This window comes from Salvelinus alpinus, chromosome 35, assembly GCF_045679555.1.
Source record: "Salvelinus alpinus chromosome 35, SLU_Salpinus.1, whole genome shotgun sequence".
Lineage (NCBI taxonomy): Eukaryota > Metazoa > Chordata > Actinopteri > Salmoniformes > Salmonidae > Salvelinus > Salvelinus alpinus.
The window spans coordinates 10,464,415-10,487,571 of NC_092120.1; the positions used below are offsets into that span (position 1 = coordinate 10,464,415).

Below are 23,157 nucleotides of genomic sequence, written 5' to 3' on the forward strand. Positions count from 1 at the left end.
TCACAGGTTTAATAAAAGTAAAACACACCAGTGAGGTTCTAGCCCAAGTCACTTAACTTTTGATGTTATCATCGGGTAGAACTTTAACATTTTTAACAACTTAAATGTGCTGTTTTCACATGTTGACACTGGTGTTGTGCTGGAGATAATGAAAACGAGGCTGAAAAATTGGTGGAGTTGCCCTTAAATTCCGGTCATGCATGGTGTGTTTTGGAGTTGCATGGATTGCAGGCTTGCTGTGAGTTTACACCCCCATGACGACAATAACCATGGTGTGTCAGTATTATTTGAAGTGTTAAATTGCCATTGCTCCGTCTCTATTTCAGATAAATTGGACTCGTTAGATTTCTGGAAACCCAGTACTCTGAATTCGGTCTGCCTGAACTGCCACAATGGTTGCGTGCTCTCTCTCCCCCCCCCCTCCTTTCTAGAGAGAAAGACCCAAACCCTCCCCGTAGTCACCAGTGCCTGTCTCTTCCTTTCTCTTTGGACTGTTCTCTCATCTCCCTTTATCATTGGCCCAGTTGTGGCCAGCACGCTGGCTGAGTTTCTGTGTTACTGTCTGTCTTTTATTGTCCATCTGTCTGGACTCCTTTCCTATCTGTACTGCACTGCTCAGTCTCTGACAAACTCATGTTCACACACTCTGTATTTGTGACTCTCTCTGTACCTAATGAAGAGGGGGAAAAAGAATGCCTTGGCTGTTGTCTGTGCTCTCTATGTTCACTGGTTTTTGGCTGTCCACGCTGTCTGGGTTTCATTGGTTACGCTCCACTATGCATTTTGCATCACTATGCATCACCGAAGGTGGGTCAGTGTAGTCTGATGCTGTCTGATGCACCCCCCCCCCCCCCGAGAATAAGGGGTTAAGTGGAGGTATTCTGGTCAAGAAAATGTTATCACAAGCATTACTGTGGGCACAATAAGTACTTAAAATCGTTGTGAGTGTTAGGCTAGATTTTGCTGCACTTCTTGAATTGGCACCAAAGGCATAACACCCTCAGACACACACATTTTTTAAATCTGTCCTGGTGATCACTCAAAGACGATCCACTGTTGCGGACCAGGTTTGTGTAATCTTAGATTACAGGTGTGGAACAGACCCTTACCTTTCTCTCACACGTTCTGAGTCACGTCTTATGAAGTGACCCAAAAGAGGAAAGCTCAAAACAGATTTGCAGGTGCAATTATTACATTGTCAGAGAACTAAGTATACAAACTTGCAAATATAGAATTTTTTTCATTTGTAAAATAACCTAAAAGATATGCTGGTAGAACATTAACCTGGTCAGTGCACTAATTATTGAAGTAGTGCAAATATTGTATTTTTAATGTGACCTGGTGTCAGGAATGTTTATTATTTGTAGATAAATTCACTCATCCTTGTTACTGAAGTGGAAAAGCCTGTAATAGGGACTAGCTCAGTCAGTGTTGGTATTCCAAACACAGTATCAGTACACACAGCATTGTCAATGTACAGCTAATGCTACAGTAAGTAGTTTGACAAGATGCCTAAAATGGACTATTCAATGACATCAAAATGACATGCACAAAATGAGTCAACTGAGCAATGACTGTCATAGTGCAAGATATTAACTTGGTAATTATTGACTTAAATCTACAGAATTCATTACACACCCATAACTAAATACACAACCTTTTATTACAGTCTTATGTTTGCTATCTTGACATAAATGCATTAGGGGTGGGATAATATTACCATAGCATAATTATAGCCCAAAAAATCACAATATTCAATGGTGGTCTAAGGCTAGAGATCCTGGTTCGAGTCCAGGCTCTGTCGCAGCGACCGGGAGACCCATGGGACGGTGTACAATTGGCCCAGCGTCATCCGGGTTAGGGGAGAGTTTGGCCGGCCGGGATGTCCTTGTCCCATCGCACTCTAGCGACTCCGGTGGCGGGCTGGGCGCATGCACGCTCGCCAGGTGTTTCCTCCGACACATTGGTGCGGCTGGCTTCCGGGTTAAGCGGGTATTGTGTCAAGAAGCAGTTCGGCTTGGCTGGGTTGTGTTTGAGGGCTCACGACCTTCGCCTCTCCCGAGTCCGTACGGGAGTTGCAGCGACTGGACAAGACTAACTACCACTTGGATACCACGAAATTGGGGAGGAAAAAGGGGTAATAAAGGGATGAGGTTGGAGAAATACAACCACTTTCAAAATCATAAGACCGAGTGATGGACGTCAAGACTGACCAGCCATGATGTAAAATCATAGTTTTAACCATGTTGAGGCTTTAGTGGTTATTTACAATTACATTGTTTACAAACAAGCAAGCTTATATTTTGGGTTATGAGGTACGCCAGCTATAGTACGCTCATGAGGCATTCATAAGTTATATTCTTCAAGAATCAATAGGTTTAGCCTATCAATTTTAAAAGTCCAAAAAAAGTATGTAGAAATCGCAGATTGACAGAATAAGCATTACTAACATTGCCATAAAGTCTTGGTATATCAATATCATCCACTCATTCAGCCATTCCATAAATAAATCACAAGACCCACAACTAAAATAAAGTTGTGTATCAAATTTCCCTGAAAAGGCAGGTTACCTACTTTTCAGCAGAGATAAATGGTGTCTGTTAAATATATAATAAAATGTATATTAGGCTACTTTTTTTCTTTTTGTAGACAATAAGTAAATTATTACCAAATGATTTGTTTCCATCCAGGGGAGAAAGACTGACCCCCCCCCCCCCCCCTGCTCTCATTTAAGCATTGGCAGTTTAAGGCTGACCGTAGTACCCCAGGCATTGTTAGCAGAAAACGGGATTCCCCTGTTTTTAGTGAATGGAAAAAGGTCAATCTTCGTGTAAATAATAAATCATGGTACCAATTGCTTCTAATACACCAGATTTATGTCCTTGAACATATATATATATATTTTTTAATTGCTCACAACATAAGGTAGTTCTAATGGCAGCCATCAGTACCCCGGTCGGCCTTCAACTTGAGTTACTCAATGAGGGCAGCACTGAGCTAGCCTGCAACGTCTCTTCCTGGACTAGCACAAATTGCGCATGCTATGTCTCAATGAGATGCCATCTTATCCGACTTCATTTGACTGATGCACTATTGAGTCTTCACATAGAAATCAATGTTGTCACGTGATTGATGGCTTTGTCCGTACATATACAGTACCAGTCAAAAGTTTGGACACACCTACTCATTCCATGATTTTCTTTATTTTTACTATTTTCTACATTGTACAATAATAGTGAAGACATAAACTATGAAATAACGCATATGGAATCATGTAGTAACCAAAGTGTTAAATTAAAATATATTTTACATTTGAGATTCCTCAAAGTAGCCACCTGTTGCCTTGACAGCTTTGAGAACTCTTTGCATTCTCTCAACCAGCTTCACCTGGAATGATTTTCCAACAGTCTTGAAGGACTTCCCACATGCTAAACACTTGTTGGCTGCTTTTCCTTCACTCTGCTGTCCAACTCATCCCAAACCATCTGAATTGGGTTGAAGTCGGTTGATTGTGGAGGCCAGGTCATCTGATGCAGCACTCCCATCAGTCTCCTTGGTCAAATAGCCCTTCCACTGCCTGGAGGTGTGTTGGGTAATTTTTCCTGTTGAAAAACAAAGGATAGTCCCATTTTAAGCGCAAACCAGATGGGATGGCGCATCGCTGCAGAATGTGGTAGCTGTGCTGGTTAAGTGTGCCTTGAATTCTAAATAAATCATTGACAGTGTCACTAGCAAAGCACCCCCACATCATCACACCACCTCCATGCTTCACGGTGGAAACCACATATGTGCAGATCTGTTCAGCTACTCTACGTCTAACGAAGACATGGCGGTTGGAACCAAAAATAACATTTGGACTCATCAGACCAAAGGACAGATTTCCACCTTTCAAATGTCCATTGCTTGTTTTTTTGTTGTTGGCCCAAGCAAGTCTTTTTGGTGTCCTTTAGTAGTGGTTTCTTTGCAGCAATTTGACCATGAAGGCTTGTTCCACGCAGTCTCCTCTGAACAGTTGATGTTGAGATGTGTCTGTTACTTGAACTCTGAAGCATTTATTTGGGCTGCAATTTGAGGCTGTTAACTCTAATGAACTTATCCTCTGCAGCAGAGGTAACTCTGGGTCTTCCTTTCCTGTGACGGTCCTCATTAGTCAGTTTCATCATCGGGCTTGATGGTTTTTGCGACTGCACTTAAACTTTAAAAGTTCTTAATTTTCCGCATTGACTGACCTTCCTGTCTTAAAGTAATGAAGGACTGTTGTTTCTCTTTGCTTATTTGAGCTGTTCTTGCCATAATATGAACTTGGTATTTTACAAAATAGGGCTATCTTCTGTATACCACAAATTATTTTTTAACAAGGCTAACCTGTTAATTGAAAACCATTCCAGGTGACTACCTCATGAAGCTGGTTGAGAGAGCTTGGCAGTAATCAAGGGAAAGGGTGGCTACTTTGAAGAATCTCAAATATAAAATATATTTTAACTTTGGTTACTACATGATTCCATGTGTTATTTCATAGTTTTGATGTCTATTCTACAATGTAGAAAATAGAAAAATAAAGAGAAACCCTTGAATGAGTAGATGTGTCAACTTTTGACTGGTATGTATGCATGTAGTCATTGTTTCCATCTAGTGCACCATGACTGTGCTACTGCAAGTTAAAAAATATATAATTAGGTTGGCTACAAATTTTAAGCAGAAGCTGGCTGAGTGAATACATTGCTAGCTAACTTTGCTAGTATGCTTTTAAAAATATTTTTCTTGTTCAAGCCAGCCAAGATTTTATGGAGGGTCTCTTTCCAGTTTAATAAGACAAAGTTAAGATAATGTTGGCTAGTAAATTACCGACCTAACGTTGTGATGAATACCAAATAAAGCTACATGTTGAGAAACCTGGTGACGATAGCCATACTAGCATATCAACCAATATGCTGTGAATTAAAGTAATATAAATATAACACTTGCTGTCCCATGCAGGCAGTACAAAACATGTTCATAGCAAGCAAAATAAAACCCCACTACTTTCTTACTCTAGCACTTGGACTTGTTTCCTTACTAGCACTGACTTTGATGGCTGCTTTGAGGAATGTTTTTACTGACGTGGTTGTCTTCACTACCTTAAGTTGACAGGTCTGACTACTGTAATGCTCTCCTGTCTGGTCTACCCAAGAAAGCCATTGGTCAACTGCAAAACATACACAATACTGCAGCACGGGTACTGACCAAGACCAGATGGAGAGCACACATTATCCCGGTTTTAAGGTCTTTGCACTGGCTGCCTGAGTTTTGGAATATATTTTAAAGATTCTATTGGGTTTATAAATTAATCTGCGATTGTGCACCCCAACACATGTCAGACATGCTTTTAAGTTATGTACCCAATAGGTCTCTCAGGTCCTCTGGCACTGGCCTTTTAACTATCCTGAAGCCTAGGACCAAGAGGCATGGAGAGGCAGCCTCTAGTTATTATACCCCCAGCCTTTGGAATAGCCTGCCAGAGAACCTGAGGGGTGCTGAAACTGTGGACGTATCTAATATCCGTCGTGAATATTCAGTACTGAGAGAGTCTTGGTCATTTCTTCAAACAATTATCTTTATTTAATATTGATTAATTATTGCAATAATGAGACCGTCAGCCCACCAGTCTTGACTGACTGTTAGGCTGAGAGTCTAGCCTTTAGTTTTTTTTATATAGCTGATACCAAGATTGCTTAGTCAGTCACTTCTAACCTTCCCATAAGCCACCTTGGTTATCTACACAGGATGGTCTTTTACTTAGTTTCCCAGATGCCAGGAAGATGAGACAATGAGGCATTGTTCTTAACTCTTCCAGGCTCTCTATCTCGAGTCACACACACCACATCTTGTCTATAGAATGCTAGCTTTTAGGTTTTTATCACCAACACAAGTCAGCTTCAAGCTATCTAGTAGATCCCATGTCCTCAACACCCAGACTAGCTACAGGGTGCTAGAGCATTAGCAGGACAGATCTTACTGTTCGTTAAGTAAACAATTGTTACATGGCCAACAAATAAGGTGAATACATTTTTCCCTCATCTTAAAACACATTTTTAGCTTAGCTTTTCCTTAGGGTGCATTTTAGTTGAGTTTGTAATTAAAAAGAAAATCTTGTTATGTGGTAAATATTTAAGCTTTTATAAATATTTCAGCTTTTATATATATTTTTTCTTCTGTAAAGCACATTGTGTTGCATTCCATGTCTGAAATGTGCTGAAGTAAATACTTTGCTTTTGAAGTTGAATGTAAGTCGCTCTGGATAAAGGTGTATGCTAAAGGCCTAAATTGTAAATGTGGCTGACGGGTCAGACTTTTAAAATTAAATGTTCTAACGTTAGTGTGAGTAGATCTCGTCATGCTACAAATTTCTGCCACGTTCTCACTCTGTCAGAGCTAAATAAGGCCATGCAGTAGCTCGGGGTGTGTTTGTTTCAAGGTGACTTATACTGTAGTTAAATAGGGAATTATTCTCTGGTGATTCCAAACCTCCACAATGTATAGCATACAACATGGCTCTCTTTGCTCTATGGAGACCTTGTGAATTATGAAGCTATGTCATAGAATTTACCTTAGTCACCCCGGGTTTTGTTTTACAGATTAAGGCTTACAAATTTGGTTCTGTCACTATATAGAGAAGTTGTTTTCAAAAGTTATGATTTGGTCTAAGTTCCCCTTTTGAGGTACTGCTAGAATTACCAGGAAGCACTTTCTGATATTTGTTGACCCCTGGTATTAAGGGGGATCTCCAACTTCAATATCTGACCAGGTGCTATACCATCTTTTTTAGTTGCAGAAATAGATGTCTTACTTCTTCTGTCAGCTACAGCTGAACTCATTCCTTGTTTATCCTTGTTTTTTTTAAATGTATGTGATTTATTGTTTTCAAAGTAGTCATGTACTGATTTGATGCTATCAGGTTTTGTCATGTGGATTGACATGGTTTTGCCCTTGGCGTTGCTCCACTATAGTGTAGTAGACCTCTTAGGAAACTCAAACACCACTTTAACATCTCAATGTCTTGCCTCCTACGTCCTCATCTCACCATCAGGAGGATCCTTATCTTACATTCATTTTTTCTTTGTGTGATTTACAGATGCGCTAGCCAACGCCAAGGAGGAGAATGTCAACATCCACGCCACCCTGGACAAGACCCTGGAGGACCTCAACAGCTTCTGAGTGGCTACTGCCCCCTCCACCACCTCACCTCTGGCCCTCTCTCTGTCTGTGCTGGCTGACTGTGTTTAGCGGGGGGGTGGGGGGGGCTGTTCATTGTTTTTGGTGAAGGTAGCACTTTCTTCAGTCCACACCTAGCCAAACGTTTCTCCCCAGTAGACCAAAATGGCTGACCGCCTCGCCCACATTCCACCCCAGTATCTGCGGATGCTCTTCTAAGCATCCCCCCCCCTTTTTTCTTTTATATCTTTTTTTTTTTATAGCCTCTTCATAGCATTCTTTTAGTCTTAAAAGGGAAACATTTACTCAAGCACTCACATCTTAAGTGTCTCACAGGTTTGTAATATTCACATTCCAGCTCAGGTGTGTGATTTTGTGTTTTGAGGCCATTCCTATGATCTTTCTTTGGCTGCTAGCTGTTTAGCCGTAAGCGTTTAAATACATTGAGGCTTTTCTCTCTTTTTCTGATTACCCTTTTTACGGTGATATTTGGTGTCCACTGGGACACACATGAAGGTGGTGAGGGTAATAACTCTTACCTACTTATGTCTCCCTTTGGAATGGGACCACCATTTGATTATAAACTCTCCCTCTGTTATCCCCATCTGAACCACTTGCCCTATCAACATATCGCCTCAAACCCTTGTCCCCCTCTAACCACTCACCTTCTGCTGGAACATCCTTACACAAGCACTGCTTTTCTACTGTGCCAATGCCCAGAGGGTCCACAACTGTGCTACCTTTTTTGTCAAGTATTTTGTGTTAATTTACAAGTATGGTCTGGGGGGTGACATGTTTATGTCTTATAAGGGAGAAGTGTTTTGTTTAGTTGCATGACATTTGTATTTTTGTTTTTATCTGGAGTAATTTTCTGAGAAGGGCCATTGTCACAAGTTACTGTAAACTGAATGTTTTTCCCCCAGTTAACTTCCCCCTTCAAGATCAGGAAATATGAATGAGTTGTAGGTCATTGAAGGGATATAAATGTCGTATAGCTTCAGACAGAATTGAATGCAGATATTCTAGCCAATTGCAGCCTTAGTTCTTTAAACTAATTGTTATTTTTCCCGATAAGATGTGGGGGAGGGGAGTGATCAGCCAATCACTACGCATTCCATTGCCAAAATGGAAGCATAGGGGCCAATAAATAGGGAGAAGGGACACAAGGTTATTATCTAAACTTATCAGTATAGACTATTAAACAATATTTTTTTTCTGCAAATGAAGTGAACTGCAAACCTTATAAAATTATAGAAATAAAAAGTAAAATATTGCATCAAGTTTAACTGGAAATTTTCACTCGACGCTAAGGGTGTAAACAGTAATGTTTTCATTGTAATAATCATGACACAAATGGACACAATTTAAAGAAAATAAAGAACCACGATTTGTATTGACATTCCAAAATATTTTTTCCCATTTATTTTCTTCAGTTTGACAACTCCAATAAACTCTAAATTTAGAAATTGAGTGCTATGGAGTTGCTCTTTTAAAATGTGAACATTAATTCCCTCATGTCTACTTCAAAATGTTTTACGAACTAACACTTACCCTGCTATTAGAACATTGATCATGTCTGTGTCTAGTACATTTAATTCTGTTGAATGGGTGTGTAATGCAGTATTGCGCTAATTTTACTATGGGTCAACATATGTGCACTTTCCAGGTTTCCAGTTAATCTTCTAGCTATTTACAACTTACTCTACTTTCTAGTAGCATATTTTACAATCTAAGACTAAAAAAACAAAATGGCACAATATGACACTTTTATATAAGTACAGATTAAGTCATCTGCACATTAGGTCTTGATGACATTTGCCTCCTGCGTTGAGAACATCACGAAGTACAGGTAAATGCCAAAATAAAGGAAACCCCAACATAGTGAATTAATAGGGCATTGAGCCACCAGAAAAGCTTCAATGCACCTTGGCAGCTATTAAAGTGTTGCACTTTATTGGATGAATGTGACAGTCACATCTCTTCTAGCCATGGTAGCCAAAATAATGGGCTACTGGGCATTTTTATACATCACCCTAAGCACGATGGGATGTTTTAATTGCTTAATTAACTCAAACCACACCTGTGTGGAAGCACCAGCTTTCAATATACTTTGTATCTTTTATTTTCTCAAGTGTTTTATTTTGGCAGTTACCTGTGTGTGATCCATGTAAATTCACATATTGGTCAGTGCTAATATACACACAGTACATGTTTGGGTGTTTGATCAGATTGAAGTATTCTTGCCCTGCTACTTAGTTGATAGTACAGAACACGGAGAAATAAATACTACATATTCTCACTTTCTGCTGCTCCTCAGTGTAACAAAGATGTTCAAGGATTTTCACAGAAAATAGTGTAATGTAAACCCAACTACACTTTCCAACAAGAGCTTTCAGCAAGTTCCTACAGCTGTGTAATGTCCTCTCCAATTCAGTCTTCTTTCACCTTTTCTTTGGCTATTGAGAGCAGTCCAGTAGCAAGCTGCTCCTCCAGTTGTGATCCATCGCCCTCATTTTTGATTATCCAATCAAAATCCACTCCTTGGTCGAGCCCACATTCAGACTCTGCATCATCTATTCCTGCAGAGAGAGAGGGTGTGGTGTTCAATTGATTGTCGTTGAAGAGGTATTGTATTTCTCCGAAAGTGAAGAACATTATTATACCACTAATGCTATCAGTGTAGGTATTGCACCTGTTGTGAACTCCCAGCCCCTCTCCCGCCGTGTCTCTTCTGAGGCCTCCACCCGAACACAGCGAGACTGACTAGGATACTCCCTCCAGAACCACTGCAGGTCTGACAGACGCCGCGTATCACTCACAATCTGGGGCACAATAGAGATTAGAGAAAGTATAATGGTAGAGGACAATACATGATGCTTCAACTGCTCATCAGGCAGTGCCTGTAAAAGTTATTTGGTCAGGTTCACCAACACTAAATATGCAGATGGTCAGTTTCTAATAATAATAGCAAGTAAGACCTGACTCAAAGACTTGCGTTTGACATAAATTGTACGTGGCGGGACTTGGCTTGTAGTGTGTTTCCCCATAACAGTGGATCAATTGAGAATTTTGTTATCTTACCCAGATAGGCTGCTGGGCTTCCTTGATGGCCACACGACAGAAGAACCCTGGGTCCTTCTCCCTCTGCTTCTCACCCCACTGGATCATGTCAGCACGGTACTTCTCCTTGTACTCACCTGCTCCCAACAGCTCATCAAAGTCCAATCCATGGTCCTGTAGGCATAGTGGGTAATATAAAGAGAGACAGTGGTAGTGGGTATTGTAGACCCAACTGGGCATGCAGGCTTTTGTTCCTGCCCAGCACTTAATGTCTGGTCGATTATCTGAATTCAGTGTTGTACTAGCTGGAACACAAGCCTGCAGACCGAGGATCGACCAGGATGATGTAGCACAACTGTACACAAGTACTAACCTGTGCGTATTGCTGTTTAAGAGGACCCGAGAGACGCACGATACAGCATACATCTGGACCTAGTCTGATAGAAATTATACATAAACCACATTGTTAAACGAATATAATATGTGATAGAGCATCCAATTCAGCGATAATAGCTTTGATAGGTTTGTAAACAGTGTGTCAATAGTACCTTTTGTGAATCAAATCCGTCACGTAATCTTTTCCAGATTTGCGTTTCCCGCTAAATAAAAGAATGAGTTTGGGTTCTACTGTCGCCATCGAAATAACGTTGCAGCAACCAATTTCTGTATTTTATTTTTCATACAGTGTAGCTAGCCTCTTCGTGTACAAATTAACGTCCACATGCATTATGGTTGGTTGGGCTACAGTAATGTACATATAACAAGCGCCATTAAATATAAAATGTGCTCATTTGATCGAATTTTTTAGAGAAAAATATATATTTCAATAGTTTTACTATGTTTATTTATATATTTAAAGATGTAGTCATTCTTATAATTGATAAACTTAAAAATATGGGCAAACGTTGGTTAAAAATACTGTCATGCAAGGTTTACGGTAACAGATCGCCATCATATCATGGACCTTACCATTAACATGCGGAAATAGGGTAATCATATGAAATATAAAATATTTAATGGTTTCTTTAATGACAACATCAAATTGAATACGTGAATGCAAAATAATAGGGATATTGCACTGATATTGAAAGAAAATGTATTATAAATACGTAAAATGACCCAAGACAGTCTGACTAAGATCATGGAACCACCTACTTTCTATTAAATAACCCTCTCCCCTTTACCTTACGGAAATCAGGGCAAAAGTCAAATCAAATTTTGAAAACATGGCATCCACTTTACTGGGACGGTTGTCATCAATATCTAAAACTGATTTAACCTTGCCGTTGAAGAGTCTTGTCTATAGACGGGTAAACATTGCCACCGAGATGAATGCAATAACTACCAAATCACATTAAAAACTCTTATTTGTTGTGTAAGTTAGCTAGCTAGTTTAGCAGCAGGTTGTTGTTTGTTGGCTAGCTAGATGTGCTTCTATGGGAAAGCTGTGCATCAGCTTACACATTATTTCCGATGTTGACAGACATGAGTGCATTCTGCAATATTTCTGGCATAGCTATCTACATTTGTTCCAGTGTTATGCTACAGATACATTTCTGAGAAGTGTAGGGACAGTTACATTTACATTACATTTAAGTCATTTAGCAGACGCTCTTATCCAGAGCGACTTACAAATTGGTGCATTCACCTAATGACATCCAGTGGAACAGCCACTTTACAATAGTGCATCTAAATCTTTTAAGGGGAGGGGGGGGCAGAAGGATTGCTTTATCCTAGGTATTCCTTGAAGAGGTGGGGTTTCAGGTGTCTCCGGAAGGTGGTGATTGACTCCGCTGTCCTGGCGTCGTGAGGGAGTTTGTTCCACCATTGGGGTGCCAGAGCAGCGAACAGTTTTGACTGGGCTGAGCGGGAACTGTACTTCCTCAGTGGTAGGGAGGCGAGCAGGCCAGAGGTGGATGAACGCAGAGCCCTTGTTTGGGTGTAGGGCCTGATCAGAGCCTGAAGGTACTGAGGTGCCGTTCCCCTCACAGCTCCGTAGGCAAGCACCATGGTCTTGTAGCGGATGCGAGCTTCAACTGGAAGCCAGTGGAGAGAGCGGAGGAGCGGGGTGACGTGAGAGAACTTGGGAAGGTTGAACACCAGACGGGCTGCGGCGTTCTGGATGAGTTGTAGGGGTTTGATGGCACAGGCAGGGAGCCCAGCCAACAGCGAGTTGCAGTAATCCAGACGGGAGATGACAAGTGCCTGGATTAGGACCTGCGCCGCTTCCTGTGTGAGGCAGGGTCGTACTCTGCGGATGTTGTAGAGCATGAACCTACAGGAACGGGCCACCGCCTTGATGTTAGTTGAGAACGACAGGGTGTTGTCCAGGATCACGCCAAGGTTCTTAGCGCTCTGGGAGGAGGACACAATGGAGTTGTCAACCGTGATGGCGAGATCATGGAACGGGCAGTCCTTCCCCGGGAGGAAGAGCAGCTCCGTCTTGCCGAGGTTCAGCTTGAGGTGGTGATCCGTCATCCACACTGATATGTCTGCCAGACATGCAGAGATGCGATTCGCCACCTGGTCATCAGAAGGGGGAAAGGAGAAGATTAATTGTGTGTCGTCTGCATAGCAGTGATAGGAGAGACCATGTGAGGTTATGACAGAGCCAAGTGACTTGGTGTATAGCGAGAATAGGAGAGGGCCTAGAACAGAGCCCTGGGGGACACCAGTGGTGAGAGCGCGTGGTGAGGAGACAGATTCTCGCCACGCCACCTGGTAGGAGCGACCTGTCAGGTAGGACGCAATCCAAGCGTGGGCCGCGCCGGAGATGCCCAACTCGGAGAGGGTGGAGAGGAGGATCTGATGGTTCACAGTATCGAAGGCAGCCGATAGGTCTAGAAGGATGAGAGCAGAGGAGAGAGAGTTAGCTTTAGCAGTGCGGAGCGCCTCCGTGATACAGAGAAGAGCAGTCTCAGTTGAGTGACTAGTCTTGAAACCTGACTGATTTGGATCAAGAAGGTCATTCTGAGAGAGATAGCAGGAGAGCTGGCCAAGGACGGCACGTTCAAGAGTTTTGGAGAGAAAAGAAAGAAGGGATACTGGTCTGTAGTTGTTGACATCGGAGGGATCGAGTGTAGGTTTTTTCAGAAGGGGTGCAACTCTCGCTCTCTTGAAGACGGAAGGGACGTAGCCAGCGGTCAAGGATGAGTTGATGAGCGAGGTGAGGTAAGGGAGAAGGTCTCCGGAAATGGTCTGGAGAAGAGAGGAGGGGATAGGGTCAAGCGGGCAGGTTGTTGGGCGGCCGGCCGTCACAAGACGCGAGATTTCATCTGGAGAGAGAGGGGAGAAAGAGGTCAAAGCACAGGGTAGGGCAGTGTGAGCAGAACCAGCGGTGTCGTTTGACTTAGCAAACGAGGATCGGATGTCGTCGACCTTCTTTTGACGATATGACCACTTTTGTGATGTTCATGCAAGAGCACATACTAAACTAAATACTGAACCTGTGTAGGCAGCTTGCTGTGTGTTGTCACAGCCAGACATGTAACCATCTCAACCTTTCACCCAGTCCCCTCTCCACTGGGAATGTGAGCACCCCCACTGTTGGAGGAGTTGAGTGCATCAGTGGTGTTTATCAATATAAGTAATTGCTCTTACTAATGCATTTGTTTGACAGGAAAGACAACTAGTTTTTAATTCAATGGCCTCTATGCTACTTGTAGATGTGCAAGTTTAAGTATAGCACAAGTACAAGTTATTATATAGTGCAGGAGAACAGCAAGCCTGGTTAAAAAACCTCAGATAAAGCAGCACCTCATGGCACAACGCCTCTCCCCATGTGACCGAACAGTACTCGTGTGTATTTACTGACATGTATGTGTAACTGATAGATGCACACACACACTACATGTTAATGTTTTTTTTTTTAAGTCTTTTTTTTTGTCTGTAATGTCTTTTTCTTTATGTGTCGGACTCCAGTTGGCATCTGCTAATGGGGATCCTAATGAATCAAATCAAAATCTGTGACTCACAACATCCCTTTTCAGCTGGTTCATTAATATACATTTTTTTGTGTTATCCCATTTACTCTCCTTAAACAGTTGTCCAGCACTGGGACCAGGGCATTGAGTGAGACTGAAGCTGCTGTGGACCAACTGGTGGAGGTTGCTGGTCTCCCTGATGTACATAGGTACAGATCAGAGACGATTTTGTCTGAAATGTGGTACGCTTCGCTGTTCTATATGTACTGGTCAATAATACTCCATTTGCTTGGTAAATATCCTCCTCTCTCGTTCCTCTAGGTGGTGATCAACAACGCTGCAGGGAACTTCATCTCCCTGTCAGAGAAGCTGTCTGCCAACGCATGGAGGACCATCACAGACATTGTCCTGAACGGCACAGCCTTCTTCACCCTGGAACTGGGCAAGAGGCTGATACTGGCCGAGAAGGGTAAGCACCAGAGCTATCTGATGGAGCCCATAAGCACAGATCTAGGATCAGCTTTCACGTCCACATTTATTTGTGTTGTAATGTATTATGTAGTGCTGCCACCAGGGGGCAGTAAAGATTCACAATTGGGCTACAACTCCTGAACATTTGATCAGTAGTATAACAAGTGAGGATCAACCCGGAACATTGGTGTGGATGTAAGTGTAACATGAATCTCTCTTCTATTTAAGTGTGTAATATTGACAGTGATTGAGCCTCAATATGAAATACTTGAGCACTTTTCCATTCACTTGGTCATAGTCCAGCATCACTCCTGTTATCCTGTGCCCTAAGCAACTCTTGGCTTTGCATGCATGCACCCTCTCATTCTCGTCCTCTTTTTTTTCTCCTCTCTCAGCTGTCCCTGGATAAAGGGTCAATGATATGTAAGGGGAGGATAGGAGAAGCCTTGGCTCTCATGCATTGTTGTGCCTATTTATAAAATGTGTGCGTGCGTGTGTGCGTGGATAAGCTTTATTATTCATTTGAATATCCCAGCCCTTCTCTATTACTGTGGCTTTTCCATCTGCCCTCAACACTGCAATTAGGCAAATCACAATTAAGCAATTACCTTGGAGTACAAAGACATGCCATCACACTAGGGCCACTATTCAATCTGAACTGATGTTTTTCCAAAGCAGCCATTCTTCCAACAGTGCAAGAAAGCATATTTGAATTGATACCCAGGTGTCTGTTCTTCTTTCGTACTATTAGGAATATTCTATTGCAGGGTTGTGCAAACTTTTTGGCTTGAGGGCCACATCAGGATTTTGAAATTCAACGGAGGGCCGCACATTTTTTATTTGATCGATTTGTTCATCAAAATCAATCTGCGAGCCAAAAATAATAATTAGGCTACATAAATCTAAATGTGCTTTTATCACAGTACAAGAAAGTTGCTTTGTCTGCTCATCTGGCAGCTTGGCTCCAGGCTTTGATTAAATAGTCTCACAGACAAACTATCTCCTTCACTACCCCATGTCGTTTGTTTTATTGATCTAGAAATAACTCTTGACTCGTGTTAAATCTATTGCGGCGTAATCTGGCCCACAACAGCCACCATGTTTTATGAAAGGGAAAGGGGGATACCTAGTCAGTTGTACAACTGAATGCATTCAACTGAAATGTGTCTTCCGCATTTAACCCAACCCCTCTGAATCAGAGAGGTGCGGGGGGCTGCCATAATCATCATCCGTGTCTTCGGGCGCCCAGGGAACAGTGGGTTCACTGCCTTGCTCGGGGGCAGAACGACAGATTTTTACCTTGTCAGCTCAGGGATTCCATCTACAGTAGCAACCTTTCAGTTACGGTACTGGCCCTACGCGCTAACCACTAGGCTACCTACCGCCCCCTGAGCTTTAGTGTGCAGGATATAAAAGCCTATTGAAATGTACAATGACTAACCGCAGCTCTCAGGTCATTGGAGGAACAAGTCAGCCTATGACAGTCTAATGAAGAGAATAATGAATTGGTTTGAACTGGGATCAGTTGTAAATTATAGGGATGTACATGATGTCACATGGACACATATTGCTGGGCATATACTGTACATGTTTTTGTTTCTTTGTGGTATTTACGCACATTGTGTTTGTAGGTGCTGCGTTTCTGGCCATCACCACCATCTACGCAGAGACCAGCTCTGGATTTGTGGTGCTCAGCGCAGCTGCTAAGTCAGGAGTGGAAACTCTGTGCTAAACCTATCACCGGTTTAGGACCCGTTTCCCTGTCCTAAACCAACCTGTAACCCCTATTACTTATCTCCTTAACAGAGGCAGAATTGCACCCACCACACGTAGACATCCACACTGGCCTCGTTTGAAAAGATTTGGCTCTATCACTTGTCAAACGCCTTATGAACACTAATGCGTTTTTAAAGAGAAGCAGTCATTAGCATAACGAAGGTCCAGGAACATTTAATTAACATTAAAGTGGGTCTCTCTCTCCCGATCCCCCTCCAGTAGGATTTAGACAATAATGAAGACGGATGGGGTGTGTGTGTGTACCTTGTTCGTTCACACACGTGTGAATCCATTAGTGGGTGTGAGAACCCAATAAAATCCTGAATGGGACCGACACCTTTCATGTGAAGACAGGGATGCTCTTATCAAATGAAGAATACACCTTCATAATGAACCTCTGAGGGCTTTTACCGAAAGAAAGATCCCACTCAATATTAGTCCGTATCAATCCTGTTGAAAGAGTTAATGACACTAAAAGGTTTCCCCATAAACCCAGGGGACTGGGAAGGATAAATGGGGCAACTATTCGTGTCTCTCACAATCACATCCCTTTTGTACCTTGATATGTTTGACGTCCTATACAAGTGACTGCAGTGTGTGTGTCTTTGTGTAAAACAGTGTGTGTGTGCGGGTTCCAGACTAGCTGGAATGCCATTTAATGTTACGCTTGAATCCAAAATAAAGGAAACACTTGAGTAAATGAGGGATTCAAAGTCTATTGAAAGCAGGTTTTTCCACCCATGTGTGGTTCCTGAGTTAATTAAGCAATTAACATCCCATCATGCTTGGGTGTCATGCATAAAAATGCCTGGTTGCCCAGTGACATTGAAAGAGGGGTCTCAGAGGAGCATATAGGGTTTGTGTAGTGGCATACTGGAGAGTTACCTATAGCTGGTCGGCCCATTCATGCAGTTTTTTTTTCCTGTGTGAATGAGCGCTATTATCCGATAAAGGACCCCCCCCCCCCATATGAAATCGCTCACACCAAAAAAGTGACCCCTCTATTTTGTGAAGGCAGCAGCAGCCATATTTCATGCTCATTTATTGCGCCAGGCATCTCAGGGGAGAGCTATCCTATTTTTAGATCCTATTCTTTCATTACAGTTTTTTGTGCGGAGGGTTTCAAGAAACTAGAGGGAATGAATCAATTCAACAAGCACCACCCTCGGCGCCTCTCACTATAATGTTCCCAGAATGACATGGAATGACTAAAGCACTCCTGGCATCTACTTTTTGGCACCTCAGCTTTTTCTGTATGAATAGTCGAGATGTATTTTGTTTTTAGGTGCAGCTAGTTATCCTCCAATCATATTAGACTTAGACTGAACGCCCCATTATGAGTGATTACCTATGAGAATATTTAGGAGGTAACGCCTCACTCCTAGGCCCAAGTCTAAACTGATTCCTTGAGCCTACACTAGACCCTCTTTATTAGTACATTCAGTAGTGGTACTTCTTGATGTCTTTTTCTTCCTTTTTTCCTGTTTGTGTTATTGTATGTGCGTATGTAAACAAACTACTGTTTGTTTCACAGGTCTCTGGCTGCGGTGTGGGGGAGGTACGGCTTGAGGTTTAATGTCATCCAGCCAGGACCAATCAGAACCAAGGTAACAGACACAACTCTGGCATGAAACTTTACAAATATACTGTGTTGACATTTAAAAAAATAAAAAATAATAATCTTTAAATCTTTCCCTTTCTAGTCTTATCTTGGCTTGTGAATGTGTAATTAGCTATGTTTTGTGACCTGTTCTCTTTGTGTAGGGGGCCTTCAGTCGTCTCGATCCCACGGGCATGTTTGAGAAGGCCATGATCGGCAGGATACCCGTGGGCAGGCTGGGCACTCCAGGAGAGATTGCCAATCTGGCAGCCTACCTGTGCAGTGACTATGCCTGTTGGGTGTCTGGAGCGGTAAGAGAATGTGTGTCTGTCTTGATAAGCTAAGCAGGCAGTGGAGACCAATCACTATGTTAGCTGAATGCCTGCCTTGCAGAATGGGTATCTGGAAATTGCAGATGGCAGTAAGTCCTTCACTGTAAATGACATTCAAAGTGCACTAGGATTAACCAATACAGGTATAGGGATGGACTATGGCTAAGGGAAAAATGATGACTCAACATTCACATAAATCGTGTTCTTCTCTTTAGTTGTGCGCATTCTCTTCTATTTGCAGATCTTTCGAATGGAGGTTGGAGATTATGTCTCCATGGCAGGAGAATTCAATGATCTGAGGAGGGTATGTGCTGGAACTAACTGAGCAAACCCTGTTCCACTGTCAGGACCGGAACTTTAACACTAAAAAGTCATATGAACATAGAATGATAATTTGATAGCATTGCTACCTTTTGCATAATCTCTGTTCTGCTATGCGACTAGCTATTGATTCAGTAACAAGATTGCAATTGAGCTGTTGCGGAAATCAGCCTCATTTTATGACAGATGTTAGTTTATGGATATGTGGGTCAGGTTGTGCTAGTTTTAACTGTGTTTTGTGTGCGTCAGGTCACTAAGGAGCAGTGGGCTATGATGGAGACCATGATCAGGGGCACCAAGGGATCCTAACAAGTCAAGATGGGAACATGATACTAACTCTACCACTGTTAATGCTCCAGGGAAACACAGACACACAGGTACTGTACGCACAGACAATCTTTCCCTCTGTTTCTGACCTACAGTTGAAGTCGGAAGTTTACATACACTTAGGTTGGAGTCATTAAAGTGGCCATCACAAAGCCCTGACCTCAATCCTATACAAAATTTGTGGGCAGAACTGAAAAAGCGTGTGCGAGCAAGGAGGCCTACAAACCTGACTCAGTTATACCAGCTCTGTCAGGAGGAATGGGCCTAAATTCACCCAATTTATTGTGGGAAGCTTGAGGAAGGCTACCCAAAACGTTTGACCCAAGTTAAACAATTTAAAGGCAATGCTACCAAATACTAATTGAGTGTATGTACACTTCTGACCGACTGGGAATGTGATGAAAGAAATAAAAGCTGAAATAAATCATTCTCTCTACTATTATTCTGATTTTTCACATTCTTAAAATAAAGTGGTGATCCTAACTGACCTAAGACAGGGACTTTTTACTAGGATTAAATGTCAGGAATTGTGAAAAACTGAGTTTAAATGTATTTGGCTAAGGTGTATGTAAACTTCCGTCTTCAACTGTAGAACAGAGATTATACCATGTCAGGGAATATGGCTACAGGATCGGAAAAAAACACACGCAAAAAAACACACACACTCTCACTTAACCTCAAGCCTTATGTCTCAATGCCTAATGGACAAATCGACAGGATGGGAACAGTAGCACAGCATTTGAAGAGAAAATGGCTTCATCAGGAGGCCAACTATTTAGACAAGGTTTGAGAGAGAGACATCATAACCTTTTTGTTCTCACTCTGAGATTCTAGTCGTGGCCAAAAGTTTTGAGAATGACACAAATATACATTTTCACCAAGTCTGCTGCCTCAGTGTCTTTAGATATTTTTGTCAGATGTTACTATGGAATACTGAAGTATAATTACAAGCATTTCATAAGTGTCAAAGGCTTTTTATTGACAATTACATGAAGTTGATGCAAAGAGTCAATATTTGCAGTGTTGACCCTTCTTTTTCAAGACCTCTGCAATCCGCCCTGGCATGCTGTCAATTAACTTCTGGGCCATATTCTGACTGATGGCAGCCCATTCTTGCATAATCAATGCTTGGAGTTTGTCAGAATTTGTGGGTTTTTGTTTGTTTGTTTGTTTGCCTCTTGAGGATTGACCACAAGTTTTCAATGGGATTAAGGTCTGGGTAGTTTCCTGGCCATGGATCCAAAATATCGATGTTTTGTTCCCCGAGCCACTTAGTTATCACTTTTGCCTTATGACAAGGTGCTCCATCATGCTGGAAAAGGCATTGTTCATCACCAAACTGTTCCTGGATGGTTGGGAGAAGTTGCTCTCGGAGGATGTTGTTACCATTCTTTATTCATGGCTGTGTTCTTAGGCAAAATTGTGAGTGAGCCCACTCCCTTGGCTGAGAAGCAACCCCACACATGAATGGTCTCAGGATGCTTTACTGTTGGCATGACACAGGACTGATGGTAGCACTCACCTTGTCTTCTCCGGACAAGCTTTTTTCCGGATGCCCCAAACAATCGGAAAGGGGATTCATCAGAGGAAATGACTTTACCCCAGTCCTCAGCAGTCCAATCCCTGTACCTTTTGCAGAATATCAGTCTGTCCCTGATGTTTTCCCTGGAGAGAAGTGGCTTCTTTGCTGTCCTTCTTGACACCAGGCCATCCTCCAAAAGTCTTTGCCTCACTGTGCGTGCAGATGCACTCACAGCTGCCTGCTGCCATTCAGCTGCCTGCTGCCATGCAAGCTCTGTACTGGTGGTGCCCCGATCCCGCAGCTGAATCAACTTTAGGATACGGTCCTGGCGCTTGCTGGACTTTCTTGGGCGCCCTGAAGCCTTCTTCACAACAATTGAACCGCTCTCCTTGAAGTTCTTGATGATCCGATAAATGGTTGATTTAGGTGCAATCTTACTGGCAGCAATATCCTTGCCTGTGAAGCCATTTTTGTGCAAAGCAATGATGACGGCTTGTGTTTCCGTGCAGGTAACCATGGTTGACAGATGAAGAACAATGATTCCAAGCACCACTCTCCTTTTGAAGCTTCCAGTCTGTTATTCGAATTCAATCAGCATGACAGAATGATCTCCAGCCTTGTCATCGTCAACACTCACACCTGCGTTAACGAGAGAATCGGTCGTTTTGTGGTCGTTTTGTGGCAGGGCTGAAATGCAGTGGAAATATTTTGGGGGGATTCAGTTCATTTGCATGGCAAAGATGGACTTTGCAATTAATTGCAATTCATCTGATCACTCTTCATAACAGTCTGGAGTATATGCAAAAAATTGCCATCATACAAACTGAGGCAGCAGACTTTTTGAAAATTAATATTTGTGTCATTCTGTACACGACTGTACTGGCTACAGCACTCCCTGGATAAAACTGCCTTCTCATTGGTTGAAAAATCTGTCCGTTCCTACGATTGACTTGGTATTTTGCCAGTAACGTTTATCATTTGTTTTTACAATGATGCCTTGAAAATAATGAATTCTGTTCTTTTTTAAAAACATGTTTCAATGGCCTATCTAAGTTGACCTCCAGTAATGCTATTCATTGCTGTTAAGTGATTGTCTTGTGCTCTGTGTGTACAATACGTGAGCTTTACATGGATTTGTCTGTATGGAGTATGTTGAATAAAAGACAGACATTTTATATCTCTCTGATGCATTCTTATATAATTCTCAGCCACCTAATGTGACATAGAGCGTTAGATGGATTGACTCTATTCATTTCCTCCCAAGCTGCTCTATCATTATTTTAGTTACTCTGACAAATCAATAGTCTAAACGCTCACATAGGCTTGTATGGATCTAATACGCTGCTAAGATAAATAGAATGTTGTTCTGATGATGTCATCAGATGATGTTAGGAAGAGGAACCAGACCCCCAGGCTAACACAGTTAACTCCCAACCAATCAGAGACTAACCCCATCCACCCAACAAAACCTAACCCCAGGCTCTTACTAAAGGAAATGTTAAGGTAACGAGGAAGAAATCCTCCAAGCCTTGGAGGAAACTACTCTCACTCAATCATTTATATCTATATGGTGAGCAGCCGAAATAAGATGTTCTTGGTCAGAAGTGGGATTTGTAGCAAGTTGAAAAGCTTGTCGAATACATAACCATTGATGAACCGTTTAAATTCTTCGTAAATGTGTTTTAATATTCTTTGAAGTAATCACTGATGTGCCAAGGCTTCATTGGTGAAAGTAAAAGGATGGAAACAGCCTTCACGCATCCAATCACATACAGATTGGTTACCTCAAGGAAGGACGTGATGCATTTTTGACAACCTTGGAATTGGGCCTAAGCCTTTTATCGGTACACCATACATGACGCTAAATGAAAATGTCGCCAAACGTGAAGTAGCCCATGTCTCATTGTCAGGCATAGCGGGAAGCTGTCTCACTCTGATGTGTAGGCATTGTGCCAGTGAGATACTCTACAGAGGCACAGAGAGAACCCCACTCCCTCCCATCTCTATTTGTATTGTGCAAGTCACACTACTGTTATCTTTCATACTCTCCATTTCCTCCCTGTTCTACTTGCCCCTCCTTCTTTACCTCCTTTAACTCTTTCCCTTTCATTCCTCTTCCCCCTGTCTGTCTGAACCCCCTCCCCCACTCATCCTTACATTTTCTATTTCATTTTCCTCCCTTCTCTTACAGTTGGAGCGTGGTGGATTGTCAGGTCATATTTTCTCCTTTCCGCCACCAGACCTTGTCCTCCCCCACTGAACAGAGGGTGCTTGACAGTGTCTGATGCCATAGGACAAGCACCAAACAAGCACAACGGAGGAAACGTCCTTTCAATCCAACACAAAGCACCAGTTCACTGACCTTCCTGCTAAAGCTGTGTGTATGTGTCTCACAGGGTTGCAGCATATCCAGGATAAACACTATTACTCTGATTGTGGTGTCAGCAACACTTAGCTGAGAAAATGAAATGTGGTGGAGTTTTATTTACCTATCCTATGAGGTTTGTGGAAATGTCCAATTGAAAAAAAATACAATTTAATCTGGTTATTCCTGTGTCATCTTTAATTGTGTTGAACCATTGTTCAATTTGTTTGCAGAATCTCCATTGACCATGCTTTTAAGGTCAGGGGTAT

The 23,157-nt window shown here is 42.2% G+C and overlaps 2 protein-coding genes and 1 pseudogene across 10 annotated transcripts in view; 2 read left to right on the forward strand and 1 right to left on the reverse strand.

Moving 5' to 3' along the window:
• Nucleotides 1–8,598, forward strand: part of LOC139564387 (tropomyosin alpha-3 chain-like) — a 26,337-nt gene extending 17,739 nt beyond the window's left edge. For 5 of the 9 annotated variants that reach the window (XM_071383872.1, XM_071383870.1, XM_071383874.1 and 2 more), the window contains one exon: nt 7,112–8,598. In XM_071383872.1, the coding sequence (XP_071239973.1) occupies nt 7,112–7,194 (83 nt within the window). In that variant the 3' untranslated portion in view covers nt 7,195–8,598. Of the gene's footprint in view, nt 1–326; nt 694–7,111 lie in introns of those variants that run through there. The other 4 variants (XM_071383873.1, XM_071383871.1, XM_071383878.1 and 1 more) reach the window with 1 other exon arrangement.
• LOC139564389 (phosphomevalonate kinase-like) lies at nt 8,599–10,994 on the reverse strand. The gene is made up of 5 exons (XM_071383879.1): nt 10,800–10,994; nt 10,625–10,688; nt 10,273–10,425; nt 9,884–10,013; nt 8,599–9,770 (listed from the first exon to the last, which is right to left on the reverse strand). Exons 1-5 carry the CDS (start codon nt 10,886–10,888, stop codon nt 9,622–9,624), a joined length of 585 nt encoding a protein of 194 aa, XP_071239980.1. The 5' UTR covers nt 10,889–10,994; the 3' UTR covers nt 8,599–9,621.
• Nucleotides 10,995–11,411: 417 nt separating this feature from the next.
• Nucleotides 11,412–21,698, forward strand: LOC139564412 (2,4-dienoyl-CoA reductase [(3E)-enoyl-CoA-producing], mitochondrial-like; annotated as a pseudogene).
• The last annotated feature ends 1,459 nt before the right edge of the window (nt 21,699–23,157 follow it).

Excerpts from the sequence above, each read along its gene's own strand:
- LOC139564389 (XM_071383879.1), bottom strand. The coding sequence starts at position 10,888 with ATGGCGACAGTAGAACCCAAACTCATTCTTTTATTTAGCGGGAAACGC. Across the intron at positions 10,689-10,799 it reads ACGGATTTGATTCACAAAAG|ACTAGGTCCAGATGTATGCT; the intron begins GTACTATTGACA and ends AATTTCTATCAG. Across the intron at positions 10,426-10,624 it reads TTAAACAGCAATACGCACAG|GACCATGGATTGGACTTTGA; the intron begins GTTAGTACTTGT and ends CTATGCCTACAG.